Source organism: Salvelinus alpinus, chromosome 13 (assembly GCF_045679555.1).
Source record: "Salvelinus alpinus chromosome 13, SLU_Salpinus.1, whole genome shotgun sequence".
NCBI classification, from domain to species: Eukaryota; Metazoa; Chordata; class Actinopteri; order Salmoniformes; family Salmonidae; genus Salvelinus; species Salvelinus alpinus.
The window spans coordinates 55,410,464-55,431,708 of NC_092098.1; the positions used below are offsets into that span (position 1 = coordinate 55,410,464).

The following is a 21,245-nucleotide window of genomic DNA, read 5'->3' on the forward strand; positions in this document are numbered from 1 at the left end:
CTAACAGGGTGGTTCTATCTCTAATAGTTGTGTCTCATCCTAACAGGGTGGTTCTATCTCTAATAGTTGTGTCTCATCCTAACAGGGTGGTTCTATCTCTAATAGTTGTGTCTCATCCTAACAGGATGGTTCTATCTCTAATAGTTGTGTCTCATCCTAACAGGATGGTTCTATCTCTAATAGTTGTGTCTCATCCTAACAGGGTGGTTCTATCTCTAATAGTTGTGTCTCATCCTAACAGGGTGGTTCTATCTCTAATAGTTGTGTCTCATCCTAACAGGGTGGTTCTATCTCTAATAGTTGTGTCTCATCCTAACAGGATGGTTCTATCTCTAATAGTTGTGTCTCATCCTAACAGGATGGTTCTATCTCTAATAGTTGTGTCTCATCCTAACAGGGTGGTTCTATCTCTAATAGTTGTGTCTCATCCTAACAGGGTGGTTCTATCTCTAATAGTTGTGTCTCATCCTAACAGGGTGGTTCTATCTCTAATAGTTGTGTCTCATCCTAACAGGGTGGTTCTATCTCTAATAGTTGTGTCTCATCCTAACAGGGTGGTTCTATCTCTAATAGTTGTGTCTCATCCTAACAGGGTGGTTCTATCTCTAATAGTTGTGTCTCATCCTAACAGGGTGGTTCTATCTCTAATAGTTGTGTCTCATCCTAACAGGATGGTTCTATCTCTAATAGTTGTGTCTCATCCTAACAGGATGGTTCTATCTCTAATAGTTGTGTCTCATCCTAACAGGGTGGTTCTATCTCTAATAGTTGTGTCTCATCCTAACAGGATGGTTCTATCTCTAATAGTTGTGTCTCACCCTAACAGGATGGTTCTATCTCTAATAGTTGTGTCTCATCCTAACAGGGTGGTTCTATCTCTAATAGTTGTGTCTCATCCTAACAGGGTGGTTCTATCTCTAATAGTTGTGTCTCGTCCTAACAGGGTGGTTCTATCTCTAATAGTTGTGTCTTGTCCTAACAGGGTGGTTCTATCTCTAATAGTTGTGTCTCATCCTAACAGGATGGTTCTATCTCCAATAGTTGTGTCTCATCCTAACAGGATGGTTCTATCTCTAATAGTTGTGTCTCATCCTAACAGGGTGGTTCTATCTCTAATAGTTGTGTCTCATCCTAACAGGGTGGTTCTATCTCTAATAGTTGTGTCTCATCCTAACAGGGTGGTTCTATCTCTAATAGTTGTGTCTCATCCTAACAGGGTGGTTCTATCTCTAATAGTTGTGTCTCATCCTAACAGGGTGGTTCTATCTCTAATAGTTGTGTCTCATCCTAACAGGGTGGTTCTATCTCTAATAGTTGTGTCTCATCCTAACAGGGTGGTTCTATCTCTAATAGTTGTGTCTCATCCTAACAGGGTGGTTCTATCTCTAATAGTTGTGTCTCATCCTAACAGGGTGGTTCTATCTCTAATAGTTGTGTCTCATCCTAACAGGATGGTTCTATCTCTAATAGTTGTGTCTCATCCTAACAGGATGGTTCTATCTCTAATAGTTGTGTCTCATCCTAACAGGGTGGTTCTATCTCTAATAGTTGTGTCTCATCCTAACAGGGTGGTTCTATCTCTAATAGTTGTGTCTCATCCTAACAGGGTGGTTCTATCTCTAATAGTTGTGTCTCATCCTAACAGGATGGTTCTATCTCTAATAGTTGTGTCTCATCCTAACAGGATGGTTCTATCTCTAATAGTTGTGTCTCATCCTAACAGGGTGGTTCTATCTCTAATAGTTGTGTCTCATCCTAACAGGGTGGTTCTATCTCTAATAGTTGTGTCTCATCCTAACAGGGTGGTTCTATCTCTAATAGTTGTGTCTCATCCTAACAGGGTGGTTCTATCTCTAATAGTTGTGTCTCATCCTAACAGGGTGGTTCTATCTCTAATAGTTGTGTCTCATCCTAACAGGGTGGTTCTATCTCTAATAGTTGTGTCTCATCCTAACAGGGTGGTTCTATCTCTAATAGTTGTGTCTCATCCTAACAGGGTGGTTCTATCTCTAATAGTTGTGTCTCATCCTAACAGGGTGGTTCTATCTCTAATAGTTGTGTCTCGTCCTAACAGGGTGGTTCTATCTCTAATAGTTGTGTCTTGTCCTAACAGGGTGGTTCTATCTCTAATAGTTGTGTCTTGTCCTAACAGGGTGGTTCTATCTCTAATAGTTGTGTCTTGTCCTAACAGGGTGGTTATATCTCTAATAGTTGTGTCTCGTCCTAACAGGGTGGTTCTATCTCTAATAGTTGTGTCTCATCCTAACAGGATGGTTCTATCTCTAATAGTTGTGTCTCATCCTAACAGGGTGGTTCTATCTCTAATAGTTGTGTCTCATCCTAACAGGGTGGTTCTATCTCTAATAGTTGTGTCTCATCCTAACAGGGTGGTTCTATCTCTAATAGTTGTGTCTCATCCTAACAGGGTGGTTCTATCTCTAATAGTTGTGTCTCATCCTAACAGGGTGGTTCTATCTCTAATAGTTGTGTCTCATCCTAACAGGGTGGTTCTATCTCTAATAGTTGTGTCTCATCATAACAGGGTGGTTCTATCTCTAATAGTTGTGTCTCATCCTAACAGGGTGGTTCTATCTCTAATAGTTGTGTCTCATCCTAACAGGGTGGTTCTATCTCTAATAGTTGTGTCTCATCCTAACAGGGTGGTTCTATCTCTAATAGTTGTGTCTCATCCTAACAGGGTGGTTCTATCTCTAATAGTTGTGTCTCATCCTAACAGGATGGTTCTATCTCTAATAGTTGTGTCTCATCCTAACAGGATGGTTCTATCTCTAATAGTTGTGTCTCATCCTAACAGGGTGGTTCTATCTCTAATAGTTGTGTCTCATCCTAACAGGATGGTTATATCTCTAATAGTTGTGTCTCACCCTAACAGGATGGTTCTATCTCTAATAGTTGTGTCTCATCCTAACAGGGTGGTTCTATCTCTAATAGTTGTGTCTCATCCTAACAGGGTGGTTCTATCTCTAATAGTTGTGTCTCATCCTAACAGGGTGGTTCTATCTCTAATAGTTGTGTCTCATCCTAACAGGGTGGTTCTATCTCTAATAGTTGTGTCTCATCCTATAAGGATGGTTCTATCTCTAATAGTTGTGTCTCATCCTAACAGGATGGTTCTATCTCTAATAGTTGTGTCTCATCCTAACAGGATGGTTCTATCTCTAATAGTTGTGTCTCATCCTAACAGGGTGGTTCTATCTCTAATAGTTGTGTCTCATCCTAACAGGGTGGTTCTATCTCTAATAGTTGTGTCTTGTCCTAACAGGGTGGTTCTATCTCTAATAGTTGTGTCTCGTCCTAACAGGGTGGTTCTATCTCTAATAGTTGTGTCTCATCCTAACAGGATGGTTCTATCTCTAATAGTTGTGTCTCATCCTAACAGGGTGGTTCTATCTCTAATAGTTGTGTCTCATCCTAACAGGGTGGTTCTATCTCTAATAGTTGTGTCTCATCCTAACAGGGTGGTTCTATCTCTAATAGTTGTGTCTCATCCTAACAGGATGGTTCTATCTCTAATAGTTGTGTCTCATCCTAACAGGATGGTTCTATCTCTAATAGTTGTGTCTCATCCTAACAGGGTGGTTCTATCTCTAATAGTTGTGTCTCATCCTAACAGGATGGTTCTATCTCTAATAGTTGTGTCTCATCCTAACAGGGTGGTTCTATCTCTAATAGTTGTGTCTCATCCTAACAGGATGGTTCTATCTCTAATAGTTGTGTCTCATCCTAACAGGGTGGTTCTATCTCTAATAGTTGTATCTCATCCTAACAGGGTGGTTCTATCTCTAATAGTTGTGTCTCATCCTAACAGGGTGGTTCTATCTCTAATAGTTGTGTCTCATCCTAACAGGGTGGTTCTATCTCTAATAGTTGTGTCTCATCCTAACAGGATGGTTCTATCTCTAATAGTTGTGTCTCATCCTAACAGGATGGTTCTATCTCTAATAGTTGTGTCTCATCCTAACAGGGTGGTTCTATCTCTAATAGTTGTGTCTCATCCTAACAGGGTGGTTCTATCTCTAATAGTTGTGTCTCATCCTAACAGGGTGGTTCTATCTCTAATAGTTGTGTCTCATCCTAACAGGGTGGTTCTATCTCTAATAGTTGTGTCTCATCCTAACAGGGTGGTTCTATCTCTAATAGTTGTGTCTCATCCTAACAGGGTGGTTCTATCTCTAATAGTTGTGTCTCATCCTAACAGGGTGGTTCTATCTCTAATAGTTGTGTCTCATCCTAACAGGGTGGTTCTATCTCTAATAGTTGTGTCTCATCCTAACAGGGTGGTTCTATCTCTAATAGTTGTGTCTCATCCTAACAGGGTGGTTCTATCTCTAATAGTTGTGTCTCGTCCTAACAGGGTGGTTCTATCTCTAATAGTTGTGTCTTGTCCTAACAGGGTGGTTCTATCTCTAATAGTTGTGTCTTGTCCTAACAGGGTGGTTCTATCTCTAATAGGTGTGTCTTGTCCTAACAGGGTGGTTCTATCTCTAATAGTTGTGTCTCGTCCTAACAGGGTGGTTCTATCTCTAATAGTTGTGTCTCATCCTAACAGGATGGTTCTATCTCTAATAGTTGTGTCTCATCCTAACAGGGTGGTTCTATCTCTAATAGTTGTGTCTCATCCTAACAGGGTGGTTCTATCTCTAATAGTTGTGTCTCATCCTAACAGGGTGGTTCTATCTCTAATAGTTGTGTCTCATCCTAACAGGATGGTTCTATCTCTAATAGTTGTGTCTCATCCTAACAGGATGGTTCTATCTCTAATAGTTGTGTCTCATCCTAACAGGGTGGTTCTATCTCTAATAGTTGTGTCTCATCCTAACAGGGTGGTTCTATCTCTAATAGTTGTGTCTCATCCTAACAGGGTGGTTCTATCTCTAATAGTTGTGTCTCATCCTAACAGGGTGGTTCTATCTCTAATAGTTGTGTCTCATCCTAACAGGGTGGTTCTATCTCTAATAGTTGTGTCTCATCCTAACAGGGTGGTTCTATCTCTAATAGTTGTGTCTCATCCTAACAGGGTGGTTCTATCTCTAATAGTTGTGTCTCATCCTAACAGGGTGGTTCTATCTCTAATAGTTGTGTCTCATCCTAACAGGATGGTTCTATCTCTAATAGTTGTGTCTCATCCTAACAGGATGGTTCTATCTCTAATAGTTGTGTCTCATCCTAACAGGGTGGTTCTATCTCTAATAGTTGTGTCTCATCCTAACAGGGTGGTTCTATCTCTAATAGTTGTGTCTCATCCTAACAGGGTGGTTCTATCTCTAATAGTTGTGTCTCATCCTAACAGGATGGTTCTATCTCTAATAGTTGTGTCTCATCCTAACAGGATGGTTCTATCTCTAATAGTTGTGTCTCATCCTAACAGGGTGGTTCTATCTCTAATAGTTGTGTCTCATCCTAACAGGGTGGTTCTATCTCTAATAGTTGTGTCTCATCCTAACAGGGTGGTTCTATCTCTAATAGTTGTGTCTCATCCTAACAGGGTGGTTCTATCTCTAATAGTTGTGTCTCATCCTAACAGGGTGGTTCTATCTCTAATAGTTGTGTCTCATCCTAACAGGGTGGTTCTATCTCTAATAGTTGTGTCTCATCCTAACAGGGTGGTTCTATCTCTAATAGTTGTGTCTCATCCTAACAGGGTGGTTCTATCTCTAATAGTTGTGTCTCATCCTAACAGGATGGTTCTATCTCTAATAGTTGTGTCTCATCCTAACAGGATGGTTCTATCTCTAATAGTTGTGTCTCATCCTAACAGGGTGGTTCTATCTCTAATAGTTGTGTCTCATCCTAACAGGATGGTTCTATCTCTAATAGTTGTGTCTCACCCTAACAGGATGGTTCTATCTCTAATAGTTGTGTCTCATCCTAACAGGGTGGTTCTATCTCTAATAGTTGTGTCTCATCCTAACAGGGTGGTTCTATCTCTAATAGTTGTGTCTCATCCTAACAGGGTGGTTCTATCTCTAATAGTTGTGTCTCATCCTAACAGGGTGGTTCTATCTCTAATAGTTGTGTCTCATCCTAACAGGATGGTTCTATCTCTAATAGTTGTGTCTCATCCTAACAGGATGGTTCTATCTCTAATAGTTGTGTCTCATCCTAACAGGGTGGTTCTATCTCTAATAGTTGTGTCTCATCCTAACAGGGTGGTTCTATCTCTAATAGTTGTGTCTCATCCTAACAGGGTGGTTCTATCTCTAATAGTTGTGTCTCATCCTAACAGGATGGTTCTATCTCTAATAGTTGTGTCTCATCCTAACAGGATGGTTCTATCTCTAATAGTTGTGTCTCATCCTAACAGGGTGGTTCTATCTCTAATAGTTGTGTCTCATCCTAACAGGATGGTTCTATCTCTAATAGTTGTGTCTCATCCTAACAGGGTGGTTCTATCTCTAATAGTTGTGTCTCGTCCTAACAGGATGGTTCTATCTCTAATAGTTGTGTCTCGTCCTAACAGGGTGGTTCTATCTCTAATAGTTGTGTCTCGTCCTAACAGGGTGGTTCTATCTCTAATAGTTGTGTCTCGTCCTAACAGGGTGGTTCTATCTCTAATAGTTGTGTCTCGTCCTAACAGGGTGGTTCTATCTCTAATAGTTGTATCTCGTCCTAACAGGGTGGTTCTATCTCTAATAGTTGTGTCTCGTCCTAACAGGGTGGTTCTATCTCTAATAGTTGTGTCTTGTCCTAACAGGGTGGTTCTATCTCTAATAGTTGTATCTCATCCTAACAGGGTGGTTTTATCTCTAATAGTTGTGTCTCGTCCTAACAGGATGGTTCTATCTCTAATAGTTGTGTCTCATCCTAACAGGGTGGTTCTATCTCTAATAGTTGTGTCTTGTGTTTTCTCCAGGATGGTTGTCTATGAGTGCTGTCCAGGCTACATGAAGCTGGAAGGCATGAAAGGATGCCCTGCAGGTTAGTGTGGTCCACATCACCAGTCTTTGAAAAAACCATACACCCTCCGAGATGAGGCTTCATAGGTTTTCACCCTGTACTCTCACCCTGTACTATCACCCTGTCAGCTCAACCTGTACTCTCACCATATAGCTCCTCCCTCTCACCCTATAGCCCCTCCCTCTCACCATATAGCTCCTCCCTCTCACCATATAGCTCCTCCCTCTCACCCTATAGCCCCTCCCTCTCACCATATAGCTCCTCCCTCCCACCATATAGCTCCTCCCTCTCACCATATAACTCCTCCCTCTCACCCTATAGTCCCTCCCTCTCACCATATAGCCCCTCCCTCTCACCATACAGCTCCTCCCTCTCACCATATAGCTCCTCCCTCTCACCATATAACTCCTCCCTCTCACCCTATAGTCCCTCCCTCTCACCCTATAGCTCCTCCCTCTCACCATATAACTCCTCCCTCTCACCCTATAGCTCCTCCCTCACACCCCGGGTGAGCATATTTCTGTTCCAGCTCAGCAATAGAACACCTGATGATCAACTCATTTGGTTTGATGCATTGAATCAGGTGTGACAGTGCTGAGCTGGAACAGAAGCTTGGACACCCAGCAGGGTTGGCCAGTTGGTTTATACAGTGTGTGTGACTTTAAACTCTCTCGCTCCTCCAGTGGCTCCTATAGACCATGTGTATGGCACATTGGGCTTGGTGAAGGCTAGGACAACCCAGAAGTACTCAGCCCTCTCTAAGCTGAGGGAGGAGATTGAAGGGAAGGGATCGTTCACTATGTTTGCCCCTAGCGACGAAGCCTGGGACCTGCTGGACCCTGTAAGTAGACATAACTGTAGTCAGTCAATCAGTTACTTAGTTAATCAGTCAGTCAATCAGTTAATCAGTTAATCAGTCAGTCAATCAGTTAGTCAGTTAATCAGTCAGTCAGTCAGTCACCCAGTCAGTCAGTCAGTCAGTTAATTAGTCAGTCAGCCAGTCAGTTAATTTGTCAGTCAGTCAGTCAGTCAGTCAATCAGTCATTTAGTTAATCAGTCAGTCAATCAGTTAGTCAGTCATTTAGTTAATTAGTCAGTTAATCAGTCATTTAGTTAATTAGCCAGTCAGCCAGTCAGTCAGTCAGTCAGTTAATTAATCAGTCAGTCAGTCAGTCAGTTAATTGGTCAGTCAGTTAATTAGTCAGTCAGTCAGTTAATCAGTCAGTCAGTTAATCAGTCAGTTAATTAGTCAGTCAGTCAGTTAATCAGTCAGTCAGTTAATCAGTCAGTCAGTTAATCAGTCAGTTGATTAGTCAGTCAGTCAGTTAATCAGTCAGTTAATTAGTCAGTCAGTTAATCAGTCAGTCAGTTAATCAGTCAGTTAATTAGTCAGTCAGTTAATCAGGCAGTCAGTTAATTAGACAGTCAGTTAGTCAGTTAATTAGTCAGTCAGTTAATCAGTCAGTCAGTTAATCAGTCAATCAGTTAATTAGTCAGTCAGTTAGTCAGTCAGTTAATCAGTCAGTCAGTTAGTCAGTCAGTTAATCAGTCAGTCAGTTAATCAGTCAGTCAGTCAGTTAATCAGTCAGTCAGTCAATCAGTTAATTAGTCAGTTAGGTAATCAGTCAGTCAGTCAGTTAATCAGTCAGTCAGTTAGTTAATCAGTCAGTCAGTTAATCCTTGTTCACATTGGCAGGTTGAAGGTGCTCAAATCCAATTTTTTTCCCATATCCGATTCAAAACCGTCTGAACAGGCAGAAAACACGTGGAATCGGATATTTCAAACCACATTCATAGATTCCAGAGTCAATAATCAAGTGGCAGCATTGGAGCACAGGAGACGAGGCGAAGAGTCAACAATACGACAGCGATCAGAGGAAGACTGCAGGGCAGATGGAAATGACAAAACAGCACAGTCAGTTACTGTAGCGCTCTAGTACTAAGTACTAAGGTTGAAAAACTCTGGTAGCCTTCTTCACGGAGGTCATGCGGGCTGAATGCGGGGGGAATCTGATCACCTTCTCGTGATTGCTGTATTATAGCTCGCCACCGTCAATGTTCAGTCTGCGTGGCTAGCGGCTAGCGTTAGTCGGCTCGAACTAGCTAACGCAGAGTAGATTCTCCATATGAAATTGAGAAATAGTGCATTGTGTGTACTTTAAAAGATATCTGGAAACAAGTTAATAAATTTGTAGTTCTAGGTAACCAGATGGCGACTATGACGAAGTTACTAAGTCTATGACAACACCGTGTTTTTACTTTAGCGAGTAAAAACTCATTCTTTAGCGAGTAAAAACTCATACTTCAGTGAGTAAAAATCTCATACTTTAGTGAGTAAAATCTCATACTTTAGCGAGTAAAAACTCATTCTTTAGCGAGTAAAAACTCATACTTCAGAGAGTAAAAACTCATACTTTAGTGAGTAAAAACTCATACTTTCGTGAGTAAAAACTCATACTTGTAAAAACTCTTAGTTTGTCAGTCAGTCAGCCAGTTCTGTTCAGACAGAGATATCTCTGCTTCCTCTCTCCCACACTCTCTTGTTCCTCCTATCCATCCCCAGGAGGTGCGTGGTGCCTTGGTGAGCAACGTGAACATCGAGCTGTACAACGCCCTGCACTACCACATGGTCAACCATCGCATGCTAACTAAAGACCTGAAGAATGACATGTCTATCACCTCCATGTACAACAACCTAGGACTCTACATTAATCACTACTCAAATGGGGTATGTATTCAACCGCTAGCCCCAAGACTTAACCCTTAGCCTCTACTCCTGGACACCCCAAAAACCTAGCTAGCACCTACTCCTAGATCCAACCGCTATCCCCAAGACTTAACCCTTAGCCCCTACTCCTGGACCCCCCCCAAAAACCTAGCTAGCACCTACTCCTAGATCCAACTGCTAGACCCTACCCTTAAACAACTAGTCCCCTAGCCCCAAGCCCTAGATAGCCCCTACCCTTAAACAACTAGTCCCCTAGCCCCAAGCCCTAGCTAGCCCCTACCCTTAAACAACTAGTCCCCTAGCCCCAAGCCCTAGCTAGCCCCTACCCTTAAACAACTAGTCCCCTAGCCCCAAGCCCTAGCTAGCCCCTACTCTTAAACAACTAGTCCCCTAGCCCCAAGCCCTAGCTAGCCCCTACCCTTAAACAACTAGTCCCCTAGCCCCAAGCCTTAGCTAGCCCCTACCCTTAAACAACTAGTCCCCTAGCCCCAAGCCCTAGCTAGCCCCTACCCTTAAAAAACTAGTCCCCTAGCCCCAAGCCCTAGCTAGCCCCTACCCTTAAACAACTAGTCCCCTAGCCCCAAGCCCTAGCTAGCCCCTACCCTTAAACAACTAGTCCCCTAGCCCCAAGCCCTAGCTAGCCCCTACCATACCCAGACTTCTCTCATAGGCCCATCAGTAAATGAGAATGTGTTCTCAGTCAACTTACCTGGTCAAATAAATATATCAGATCAGACAAGATTGAATAGTGTAATCCATATGGTAGAAACTCCATCTGGCTCTATTTACAGTATGTAGATGTTCAATATATATATATATTTACAGTGTCTTTTAAAATTACTCATACCCTTTGACTTATACCTAATTTTGTTGTGTTACAGCCTGAATTCAAAATTGTTTAAATCTTTTTTTTTTTTTTTTATCTCACCCATCCACACAATACCCCATAATGACAAAGTGAAAACATGTTTTGAGACATTTTTGCAAATGTATTGAAAATGAAATACATAAATATCTAATTTACAAAAGTATTCGCACTCCAGAGTTAATACATGTTAGAAACACCTTTGGCAACGATTACAGCTGTGAGTCTTTCTGGGTAAGTCTCTAAGAGCTTTCCACACCTTGATTGTACAATATTTGCACATTATTCTTAAAAAAAATATTCAAGCTCTGTCAAGATGGTTGTTGATCATTGCTAGACACACCATTTCCTATTTTTGCCATAGATTTCCAAGCCAATTGAAAGTCAAAACTTTAACTAGGCCACTCAGGAACATTCAATGTTGTCTTGGTAAGCAACTCCAATGTACATTTGGCCTTGTGTTTTAGGTTATTGTCCTACTGAAAGGTGAGTTTGTCTCCCAGTGTCTGTTGGAAAGCAGACTGAACCAGGTTTTCCTCTAGCGTTTTGCCTGTGCTTAGCTACATTCAGTTTATTTTTATCCTAAAAAACTCCCTAGTCCTGTCCGATGACAAGCATACCTACAACATGATGCAGCCACCACCATGCTTGAAAATATGAGGAGTGGTACTCAGTGATGTGTTGTGTTGGATTTGTTCCAAACATAAGACTTTGTATTGAGGACATAAAGTTAATGTCTTTGCCACATTTTTTTGCAGTTTTACTTTAGTGCCTTATTGCAAACAGGATGCATGTTTAAAAAAAAAAAAAATTCTGGCTTCCTTCTTTTCACTCTGTCATTTAGGTTAGTATCGTGGAGTCACTACAATGTTGTTGTAATCCATTCTACGTTTTCTGCTATCACAGTCATTAAACTCTGTAACTGTTTTAACGTCACCGTTGACGTCATGGTGAAATCCCTGAGCGGTTTCCTTAATCTCCGGAAATGTAGTTAGGAAGGACGCCTGTATCTTTGTAGTGACTGGGTGTATTGATACACCATCCTAAGTGTAATTAAGAACTTCACCAAAGGCTCAAAGGGATATTCAATGTTAGCTTTTACATTATTTACCAATCTAACAATCGGTGCCCTTCTTTGCAAGGCATTGAGAAAACCTCCCTGGTCTTTGTGGTTGAATCTGTGTTTGAAATGCACTGCTCGACTGGGGGACTTTACAGATAATTGTATGTGTTGGGGGTACAGAGATGAAGTGGTCATTAAAGAATGCATGTTAAACAGTGTTATTGAACACGGAGTGAACCCATGCAGCTTTTAATGAGACTTATTTAGGCTCGCTGCAACAAAACGGTTGAATACTTGACTCAAAACATTTCAGCTTTTTAATTTTAAATTAATTTGTAAAAATGTCTAAAAACACAATTCCATTTTGTCATTTTGGGGTATTGTGTGTAGGCCAGGGACACAAACTCTCAATTTCATCCATTTTAAATTCAGGCTGTAAGACAACATAATGTGGAAAAGGTCAATGGGGGTGAATACCTTCTGAAAGCACTGTAAATATAAATATTTGCAATACGTATGATATGTTATAAATCCAATTTGCAACACATCATTCAAATTTGGTGTGCTTAAAATCCCGGGGCGCATTTTTAAGTGGACAATAAAGTGATTCTATTCACTTAACCAAACAATAAATTAACCAATCACTCTCCCTTTGTAGATCGTCACGGTGAACTGTGCCAGGATTATCCATGGTAACCAGGTGGCTACCAATGGAGTGGTTCATGTGATCGACCGTGTCATCACTAACGTGGTCAACACCATCCAGGACGCCCTGGGAGTTGATGAAGACCTCTCCTCCTTCAGCGTACGTACCTGAGTGTAAACTGACTGTAATGTCACCGTAACGTTAAATCTGACAGACCTAGAGGTCTCCTCCTTCAGCGTACGTACCTGAGTGTAAACGCACTATAATATCACCGTAACGTTAAATCTGACAAACCTAGAGGTCTCCTCCTTCAGCGTACGTACCTGAAACAGTATGGGATATATTATAATGTCTCAGGTGTAATCTGTTCCTTCATGTACTTCTAGTACTTCCCTTTCTCTCCAGGTTGTAGTGGTAGTATAGTATTAGTAGTAGTATAGTAGTAGTAGTAGTAGCAGCAGTGGTAATAGTAGTATAGCAGTAGTAGTAGTAGTAGTATAGTACAGTAGTAGTAGTGGTGGTAGTAGTAGTAGTAGTAGTGGTAGTAGGTGTAGTAGTGGTAGTAGTGGTATTAGTAGTGGTAGTAGTAGTGGTAGCAGTAGTGGTAGGAGTGGTAGTAGTGGTGGTAGTAGTGGTGGTAGTAGTGGTATTAGTAGTGGTAGTAGTAGTGAGAGCGGTAGTGGTAGCAGTAGTAGTACTAGTAGTAGTAGTAGTAGTTGTAGTAGTAGTGGTAGTAGTAGTGGTAGTAGTAGTGGTAGTAGTGGTAGTAGTAGTGGTAGTAGTGGTAGTAGTGGTAGTAGTGGTAGAAGTACTGGTATTAGCTGTAGTACTAGTGGTAGTAGTAGTAGTAGCAGTAGTAGTAGTAGTAGTGGCAGTAGTAGTCATAGTAGTAGTAGTAGTAGTGGTAGTTGTATCAGTAGTAGTAGTATTAGTGGTAGTAGTGGAAGTAGTAGTATTAGTAGTAGTAGTAGCAGTAGTAGTGGTAGTGGTAGCGGTAGTAGTAGTAGTACAGTAGTAGTATTATAGTAGTAGTACTAGTACAGTAGTAGTATTATAGTAGTAGTAGAAGGTAGTAGTATGTATTAATCTATAGAACTAACCCTGCTATTCTCTCTTTAGGCTGTAGCCTTGGCCTCAGGTGTGATGGAAAAACTGGGCCAGCCAGGTCACTTCACCCTGTTCGTTCCCACTGATGATGCCTTCAGGAACCTTGAGGACGGCTTCCTGGAACGCATTATGGGAGACAAGGCTGCTATCACAGGTAACAAATCACGTATGGCCAGATAAACAATAGCCAATCACCTATGGCCAGTTTACCAATGACCAATTACCTATGGCCAGTTTACCAATAACCAATCACCTATGGCCAGATTACCAATAACCAATCACCTATGGCCAGATTCCCAATAACCAATCACCTATAGCCAGATTACCAATGACCAATTACCTACGGCCAGATTACCAATAACCAATCACCTATGGCCAGATTACCAATGACCAATCACCTTCATCCCCACCCTAAGAGCCACAGGTTCCTTCAAGACCGTGTTGTCTCTTGGTTTTCAGTCTTGTGTTTTAAAACGGTTTGAGAAACACTGCCCCAAAGCACCGGTCAGGCAGACCTCCGAGAGTCAGAAGTTTTCATTTTTATCCATGAGGTGTAGTCAGTGTTCAATCAGTCCCTTTCTCAAGCAGACACACCTCATCCCCACAGACACACCTCATCCCCACAGACACACCTCATCCCCACAGACACACCTCATCCCCACAGACACACCTCATCCCCACAGACACACCTCATCCCCACAGACACACCTCATCCCAACAGACACACCTCATCCCCACAGACACACCTCATCCCCACAGACACACCTCATCCCCACAGACACACCTCATCCCCACAGACACACCTCATCCCCACAGACACACCTCATCCCCACAGACACACCTCATCCCCACAGACACACCTCATCCCCACAGACACACCTCATCCCCACAAGTACACCTCATCCCCACAGACACACCTCATCCCCACAGACACACCTCATCCCCACAAGTACACCTCATCCCCACAGACACACCTCATCCCCACAGACACACCTCATCCCCACAAGTACACCTCATCCCCACAGACACACCTCATCCCCACAGACACACCTCATCCCCACAGACACACCTCATCCCCACAGACACACCTCATCCCCACAAGTACACCTCATCCCCACAGACACACCTCATCCCCACAGACACACCTCATCCCCACAAGTACACCTCATCCCCACAGACACACCTCATCCCCACAGACACACCTCATCCCCACAGACACACCTCATCCCCACAAGTACACCTCATCCCCACAGACACACCTCATCCCCACAGACACACATCATCCCCACAGACACACCTCATCCCCACAGACACACCACATCCCCACAGACACACCACATCCCCACAGACACACCTCATCCCCACAGACACACCACATCCCCACAGACACACATCATCCCCACAGACACACATCATCCCCACAGACACACCTCATCCCCACAGACATACACAGGAACACCTCTCCCGATCTCTCACACGAAAAGCAGGAAATGCTTGTCTCAAATTCATATTATTCAGAGTATCCGGCTAGCCAGCGCTAACGATTAGCGTACAGCGGCTTTGAAGCAGATTGATGGATTGTAACACACACACACACACACACACACACACACACACACTGTTCCTTCCTTGCTTCCGTGAGGGGACTGAGCTTATCCTCACCAGATCGCAGCAGCCCAACAAACAACAGGACGCCAGGGCCTCCCTTGTGAACACAAGTTCTCTTATGTGAAGTTAATGGGATAACATGTAAAGCAACATGTGATAACGTGAAAATACACGTGAAGAGTTCCTAAAACACGTTTTCAAATCATGTCATGTGAAATTTAATGTGAAATCACATGTGTTTTTTTTCTTCCTGTAAGGGCCATGGTGTACAAGTAATTTGATTATCAGTGGGGGGAAGGGACATGGGTAGTCACTGCTTTTCTGGATTGGAATGGAATCAGCCCTCGAGGTAGACAGGCCACCATAGGGTTGATTGGAATGGAATCAGCCCTCGAGGTAGACAGGCCACCATAGGGTTGATAGGAATGGAATCAGCCCTCGAGGTAGACAGGCCACCATAGGGTTGATTGGAATGGAATCAGCCCTCGAGGTAGACAGGCCACCATAGGGTTGATAGGAATGGAATCAGCCCTCGAGGTAGACAGGACACCATAGGGTTGATTGGAATGGAATCAGCCCTCGAGGTAGACAGGACACCATAGGGTTGATTGGAATGGAATCAGCCCTCGAGGTAGACAGGCCACCATAGGGTTGATTGGAATGGAATCAGCCCTCGAGGTAGACAGGACACCATAGGGTTGATTTGGAATGGAATCAGCCCTCGAGGTAGACAGGCCACCATAGGGTTGATTGGAATGGAATCAGCCCTCGAGGTAGACAGGACACCATAGGGTTGATTGGAATGGAATCAGACCTCGAGGTAGACAGGCCACCATAGGGTTGATTTGGAATGGAATCAGCCCTCGAGGTAGACAGGCCACCATAGGGTTGAGGCTGTCTGGTTCGGGTTTGTGTGATAACATCCAGAAAACAAACAACTCCAGGGCCCTTATAGGGCATGAGTCATTAGGCCACGGTCCCATGCTAATCTGATTATCAGAGGTACACTCTAAAAAAATGCTGGGTTGTTAGGTTGACCCTGCTGCTGGGTTGTTAGGTTGACCCTACTGCTGTGTTGTTAGGTTGACCCTGCTGATGGGTTGTTAGGTTGACCCTGCTGCTGTGTTGTTAGGTTGACCCTGCTGCTGGGTTGTTAGGTTGACCCTGCTGCTGGGTTGTTTGGTTGACCCTGCTGCTGGGTTGTTAGGTTGACCCTGCTGCTGGGTTATTTGGTTGACCCTGCTGCTGGATTGTTAGGTTGACCCTGCTGCTGGGTTGTTAGGTTGACCCTGCTGCTGGGTTGCAGGCATCGAGCCAGTTAGATGGGTTGTTTTCTTTAACACTAGAAAGACAGAGTGAGTTATTTTGACTCAAAATGCATTTCAAATTGAAATATCTCTGCCATTTTTAAAGTAATATCCCCCTCCGTCCTTGACTTTTTCCTAAATAAGTCTGTTTATCACACATGTATATTGTTCAAATTAGTGGTAGTGGTAGTGGTAGTGGTAGTAGTATTAGTAGTAGTAGCAGTATTATAGTATATTTATATATATGTATATTGTTCAAATTATTAATATCACAAGCAGAATTAGTTTTATAAGTATGGCATTCTTTCCCACAAAAAAATTCTTTTTCAAATCCTCCTACAGAGTCAAAAGCAGGCAAGACATTTTGACTTCTATATAGTATCAGAAAGATCAGATTCTGAAGTTTCCAAAACACTTTCCATTGCCAAGTAACTCTCAAAATGGAAGAGATGAGCTCTATTTCCAAGGCCGATACGTAAAGCTTAATAAAGAGCAGTGATACTAGCAAGCGCAGTGTGCGGGTTTCACATTTTTTCATATCTGATAGTGTAAAACACCAGTCATCAACGTCCCTGGAGTGTCTGTGTTCCATGAATCAAAGTTTCCATATCCTTCTCTGTCCCGTTCCCCAGCCTTGATGACCTATCACAGTCAACCTCCGTGCTCACTTCTGCTGTATAGGTGATCTAACACGTTTCCATGTTTCCCTCTCTCTTTCCTTCCCTCTCTCTTTCCTTCCCTCTCTCTCGCCCTCTCTCTCCCCCGTAGCCCTGGTCAACTACCACCTGTTGAACAGTGTGCAGTGCTCTGAGGCCATCTTGGCAGGCTCCGTGCACGAGACGGCGGAGGGAAGCACCGTTGAGATCGGCTGTGACGGAGACAGCCTGACGGTCAACGGGATCAAGATGGTCCTGAAGAAAGACATTGTCACCACCAACGGAGTCATCCACCTCATCGACCGGGTCCTCATACCTGACTCAGGTAAGTCTCGTTCCCACGACGATAACCTTTCGCGTAACGTAGAAGTCCTCCGGGTAAGAAACTGCAAGGGATTCAACATATTCCCAATACAAAATCCAACCCCTAACTCAATCAATCAATCAAATATATTGTATTGTGGGTTGACTGCACAAAGGAGTAAACCACACTTTCACTCGTAAGCAATTTGTCAGTACGCCCAGAACATTGCTTTGGGAACTAGACGGAGTGATACAGTATCTCTGTTTCAAGGTAAGATGCCTGGTGTGGTATCAGTCAAGTCACGTACAAGAACCAACCGTGTTTTATATGACTTGTTTGTATAGCAGTTTAAAGGGACTGAAGAGTTTCATCTGGCTTGTTTTGAGTTTGTGAACGTCTCCTGCGTGTGTTAATAAAGATTGCTTCATTTACTTTGACTTTGAGTCCTTAGCGGTGAATTTCCACGACATCCGTTGACACAACTTACAGATACCCAGCCTAGAACCGCCACAGAGAAAGTAAAAAGCAGAGGCAGAATCACAGTGGCTAGGAAATTCTCCGTAGAAGGCGGGGTGTGGGGTGGCCAGTCTTCTTCTGGCTGCACCAGGAGTCCTTTCTCTTGAATCTGATTGGATCACCATGGTTTCATTCAGTTCCCCGGTATTCTAAATTGAGTTTCTAGAACCATCTGATGTTATTCAGATCTACTGTACATGTTTATCACTTTGTGACATCGACTGATGTAAAAAAGGGCTTTATAAAGACATTTGATTGAATTTTATTTATTTCGGAAAAAAGGGTTTATGGTTAATTTCAGACTGGGCTAAAATGCTTGGCACACTATAGGGCTTGTGGTGGTGCCTTGTATGTAGATAGTATGATGTGTGTTGTTTTTTATATTGTTGTCGTTGTTGTTATTATTATTATTGTTGTTATCTGATGTTATTGTGTTGTTTCCGCTCTAAGCCAAGGAGGTGATGGAGCTGGTTGGTGAATCCCAGAGCACCTTCAGACACATGGTGTCAGAGCTCGGCCTATCAGTTGCAATGAAGCCAGAGACAGAGTACACTCTATTGGCTCCCCTCAACCCAGCTTTCTCTGGTGAGTACACTCTATTGGCTCCCCTCAACCCAGCTTTCTCTGGTGAGAACACTCTATTGGCTCCCCTCAACCCAGCTTTCTCTGGTGAGAACACTCTATTGGCTCCCCTCAACCCAGCTTTCTCTGGTGAGAACACTCTATTGGCTCCCCTCAACCCAGCTTTCTCTGGTGAGAACACTCTATTGGCTCCCCTTAACCCAGCTTTCTCTGGTGAGTACACGCTATAGGCTCCCTCAACCCAGCTTTCTCTGGTGAGTACACTCTATTGGCTCCCCTCAACCCAGCTTTCTCTGGTGAGTACACTCTATTGGCTCCCCTCAACCCAGCTTTCTCTGGTGAGTACACTCTATTGGCTCCCCTCAACCCAGCTTTCTCTGGTGAGTACACTCTATTGGCTCCCCTCAACCCAGCTTTCTCTGGTGAGTACACGCTATAGGCTCCTTCAACCCAGCTTTCTCTGGTGAGTACACTCTATTGGCTCCCCTTAACCCAGCTTTCTCTGGTGAGTACACTCTATTGGCTCCCCTTAACCCAGCTTTCTCTGGTGAGTACACGCTATAGGCTCCCTCAACCCAGCTTTCTCTGGTGAGAACATATTCTATTGGCTCCCCTCAACCCAGCTTTCTCTGGTGAGAACACATTCTATTGGCTCCCTCAACCCAGCTTTCTCTGGTGAGAACACATTCTATTGGCTCCCTCAACCCAACTTTCTCTGATGAGTGCTTCTATTGGCTCCCTCAACCCAGCTTTCTCTGGCGAGTGCTTCTATTGGCTCCCTCAACCCAACTTTCTCTGACGAGTGCTTCTATTGGCTCCCTCAACCCAACTTTCTCTGACGAGTGCTTCTATTGGCTCCCTCAACCCAACTTTCTCTGACGAGTGCTTCTATTGGCTCCCTCAACCCAACTTTCTCTGACGAGTGCTTCTATTGGCTCCCTCAACCCAACTTTCTCTGGTGGGTACGTTCTATTGGCTCCCCTCAACCTACATAGCACATGACAACCCCTTTTCGACTAATAACCCAGGAACTGCAGCCTGGAACTTAAGCACTTGGTCTAGACTAGAGATATTGGATAAACCCTGTTATTATGGCCTAGGACAACACAGTGGAAATGGACTATAGGAACTCTGGAACCAACAAGCAGATGCTGTATCTTACATTTGATCATCCTGTTGTTGCAGGTTTTAAAAAGGCTTCTAAAGCTTGTAATTTCCACTTTAAAATGTCCGACTTGATTTGCACAAAAGAAAAATCTATCAACCCCCTACAAAAACAATGTCCATTAGTTATAACAATTCACATTTCCTGTTGCTGTAGGATTAATTACTGCCTTGTGAAACTGGATCAAATGAAGATACGGCATCTGTAGTATCTGGTTTAACTCTCCTGTCCCTTGTGTTGCAGATGAGGTGATGTCTTTAGACCAGAGCCTGTTGAAGGTGATCTTGGAGAATCACATCCTGAAGCAAAAACACAAACTGAGTGAACTCTACAACGGACAGCTGTTGGAGACCATCGCTGGGAAACAACTAAGGGTCTTCATCTACCGCACTGTGAGTGGGGGTGTGTGTGTGTGTGTGTGTGTGTGTGTGTGTGTGTGTGTGTGTGTGTGTGTGTGTGTGTGTGTGTGTGTGTGTGTGTGTGTGTGTGTGTGTGTGTGTGTGTGTGTGTGTGTGTGTGTGTGTGTGTGTGTGTGTGTGTGTGTGTGTGTGTGTGTGTGTGTGTGTGTGTGTGTGTGTGTGGAAGGGGGGGAGGGTTGTGTGTATGTGTGTGGCACATTCCGGTAAGATCAGTGGGAGGGGTGTGTCTCTTTCTTATCAACAGCTGGTGCCCAATCTCTAATATTAAGGAAGTCTGGAGGTTCTGCTCTCCTGAGTTAGACTACCTCATGATAAGCTGTTGACCGTGCTATTTACCAAGAGAGTCTTCATCTGTATTTTCCATAGCCGTCTATTTACCACTACAAACCGATGCACTAAGAACGCACTCAACAAACTGTATAAGGCCATAAGCAAACAGGAAAATGCTTTACCAGAGGCGGCACTCCAAGTGGCCGGTGATTTTAATGCAGGAAATCCGTTTTACCTCATTTCTACCAGCATGTTACATGTGCAACTAGAGGGATAAAACCTCTGGACCACCTTTACTCCACACAGAGACGCATACAAAGCTCTCCTTCGCCCTCCATTTGGCAAATCTGACCATAACTCTATCCTCCTGATTCCTGCTTACGAGCAAAAATTCAAACAGGATGTACCAGTGACGTGCTCTACACATGAAAGCGGATGCTAAGCTACAGGACTGGTTTGGTTCACTAGCACAGACTGGAATATGTTCTGGGATTCATCTGATAATATTGAGCGGTTTACCACATCAGTCACCGGCTTCATTACTAAGTGCATCGATGAAGTCATCACCCACAGTGACCGTACGTACATATCCCAACCAGAAGCCATGGATTAAAGGCAACATCCGCAGTGAGCTAAAGGCTAGAGCTATCGCTTTCAAGGAGCAGGACACTAATCCGGACGCTCATAGGAAATCCATCTACGGCCTCCAACGAAGCATTAAACAGGCAAAGCTCTCTCTCTCTCTCTCTGAATGCATTGGATGGGTGGATGGAAGGATGGTTAGAATTGATCGATTGATGTGCGTGTCTCCATCTCTAGGCTGTGTGTATAGAGAATGCCTGCATGGTGCGGGGCAGTAAAGAGGGCAGCAACGGAGCCCTTCACCTGATGAGGTCTCTCATCAAACCAGCTCAGACCACCATCTACCAGGTTCTCATGGCAGAGGGACGCTTCAAGTAAGGACATCCAAACCATTGTGTTAATATGACAGTATGGTCATCATCTTGAGACTCGGGGTTATTGGTATCAATGAAAGATTTGTGTGATACATTGTTAGGTGTATATCCAAGGAGATCACATCATTTACATGT

General features: G+C 43.5%; 1 protein-coding gene across 4 annotated transcripts in view; it reads left to right on the forward strand.

Annotated features, from left to right (window-relative positions):
- Positions 1 to 21,245, forward strand: part of LOC139537947 (periostin-like) — an 86,625-nt gene that overhangs the window by 19,519 nt on the left and 45,861 nt on the right. For all 4 annotated transcript variants that reach the window (XM_071339856.1, XM_071339854.1, XM_071339853.1 and 1 more), the window contains exons 3-11: positions 6,875 to 6,939; positions 7,602 to 7,759; positions 9,482 to 9,646; positions 12,233 to 12,379; positions 13,340 to 13,481; positions 17,011 to 17,223; positions 18,169 to 18,303; positions 19,709 to 19,857; positions 20,974 to 21,110. In XM_071339856.1, coding sequence (XP_071195957.1) covers positions 6,875 to 6,939; positions 7,602 to 7,759; positions 9,482 to 9,646; positions 12,233 to 12,379; positions 13,340 to 13,481; positions 17,011 to 17,223; positions 18,169 to 18,303; positions 19,709 to 19,857; positions 20,974 to 21,110 — 1,311 coding nt within the window. The remainder of the gene's footprint in view (positions 1 to 6,874; positions 6,940 to 7,601; positions 7,760 to 9,481; positions 9,647 to 12,232; positions 12,380 to 13,339; positions 13,482 to 17,010; positions 17,224 to 18,168; positions 18,304 to 19,708; positions 19,858 to 20,973; positions 21,111 to 21,245) is intronic.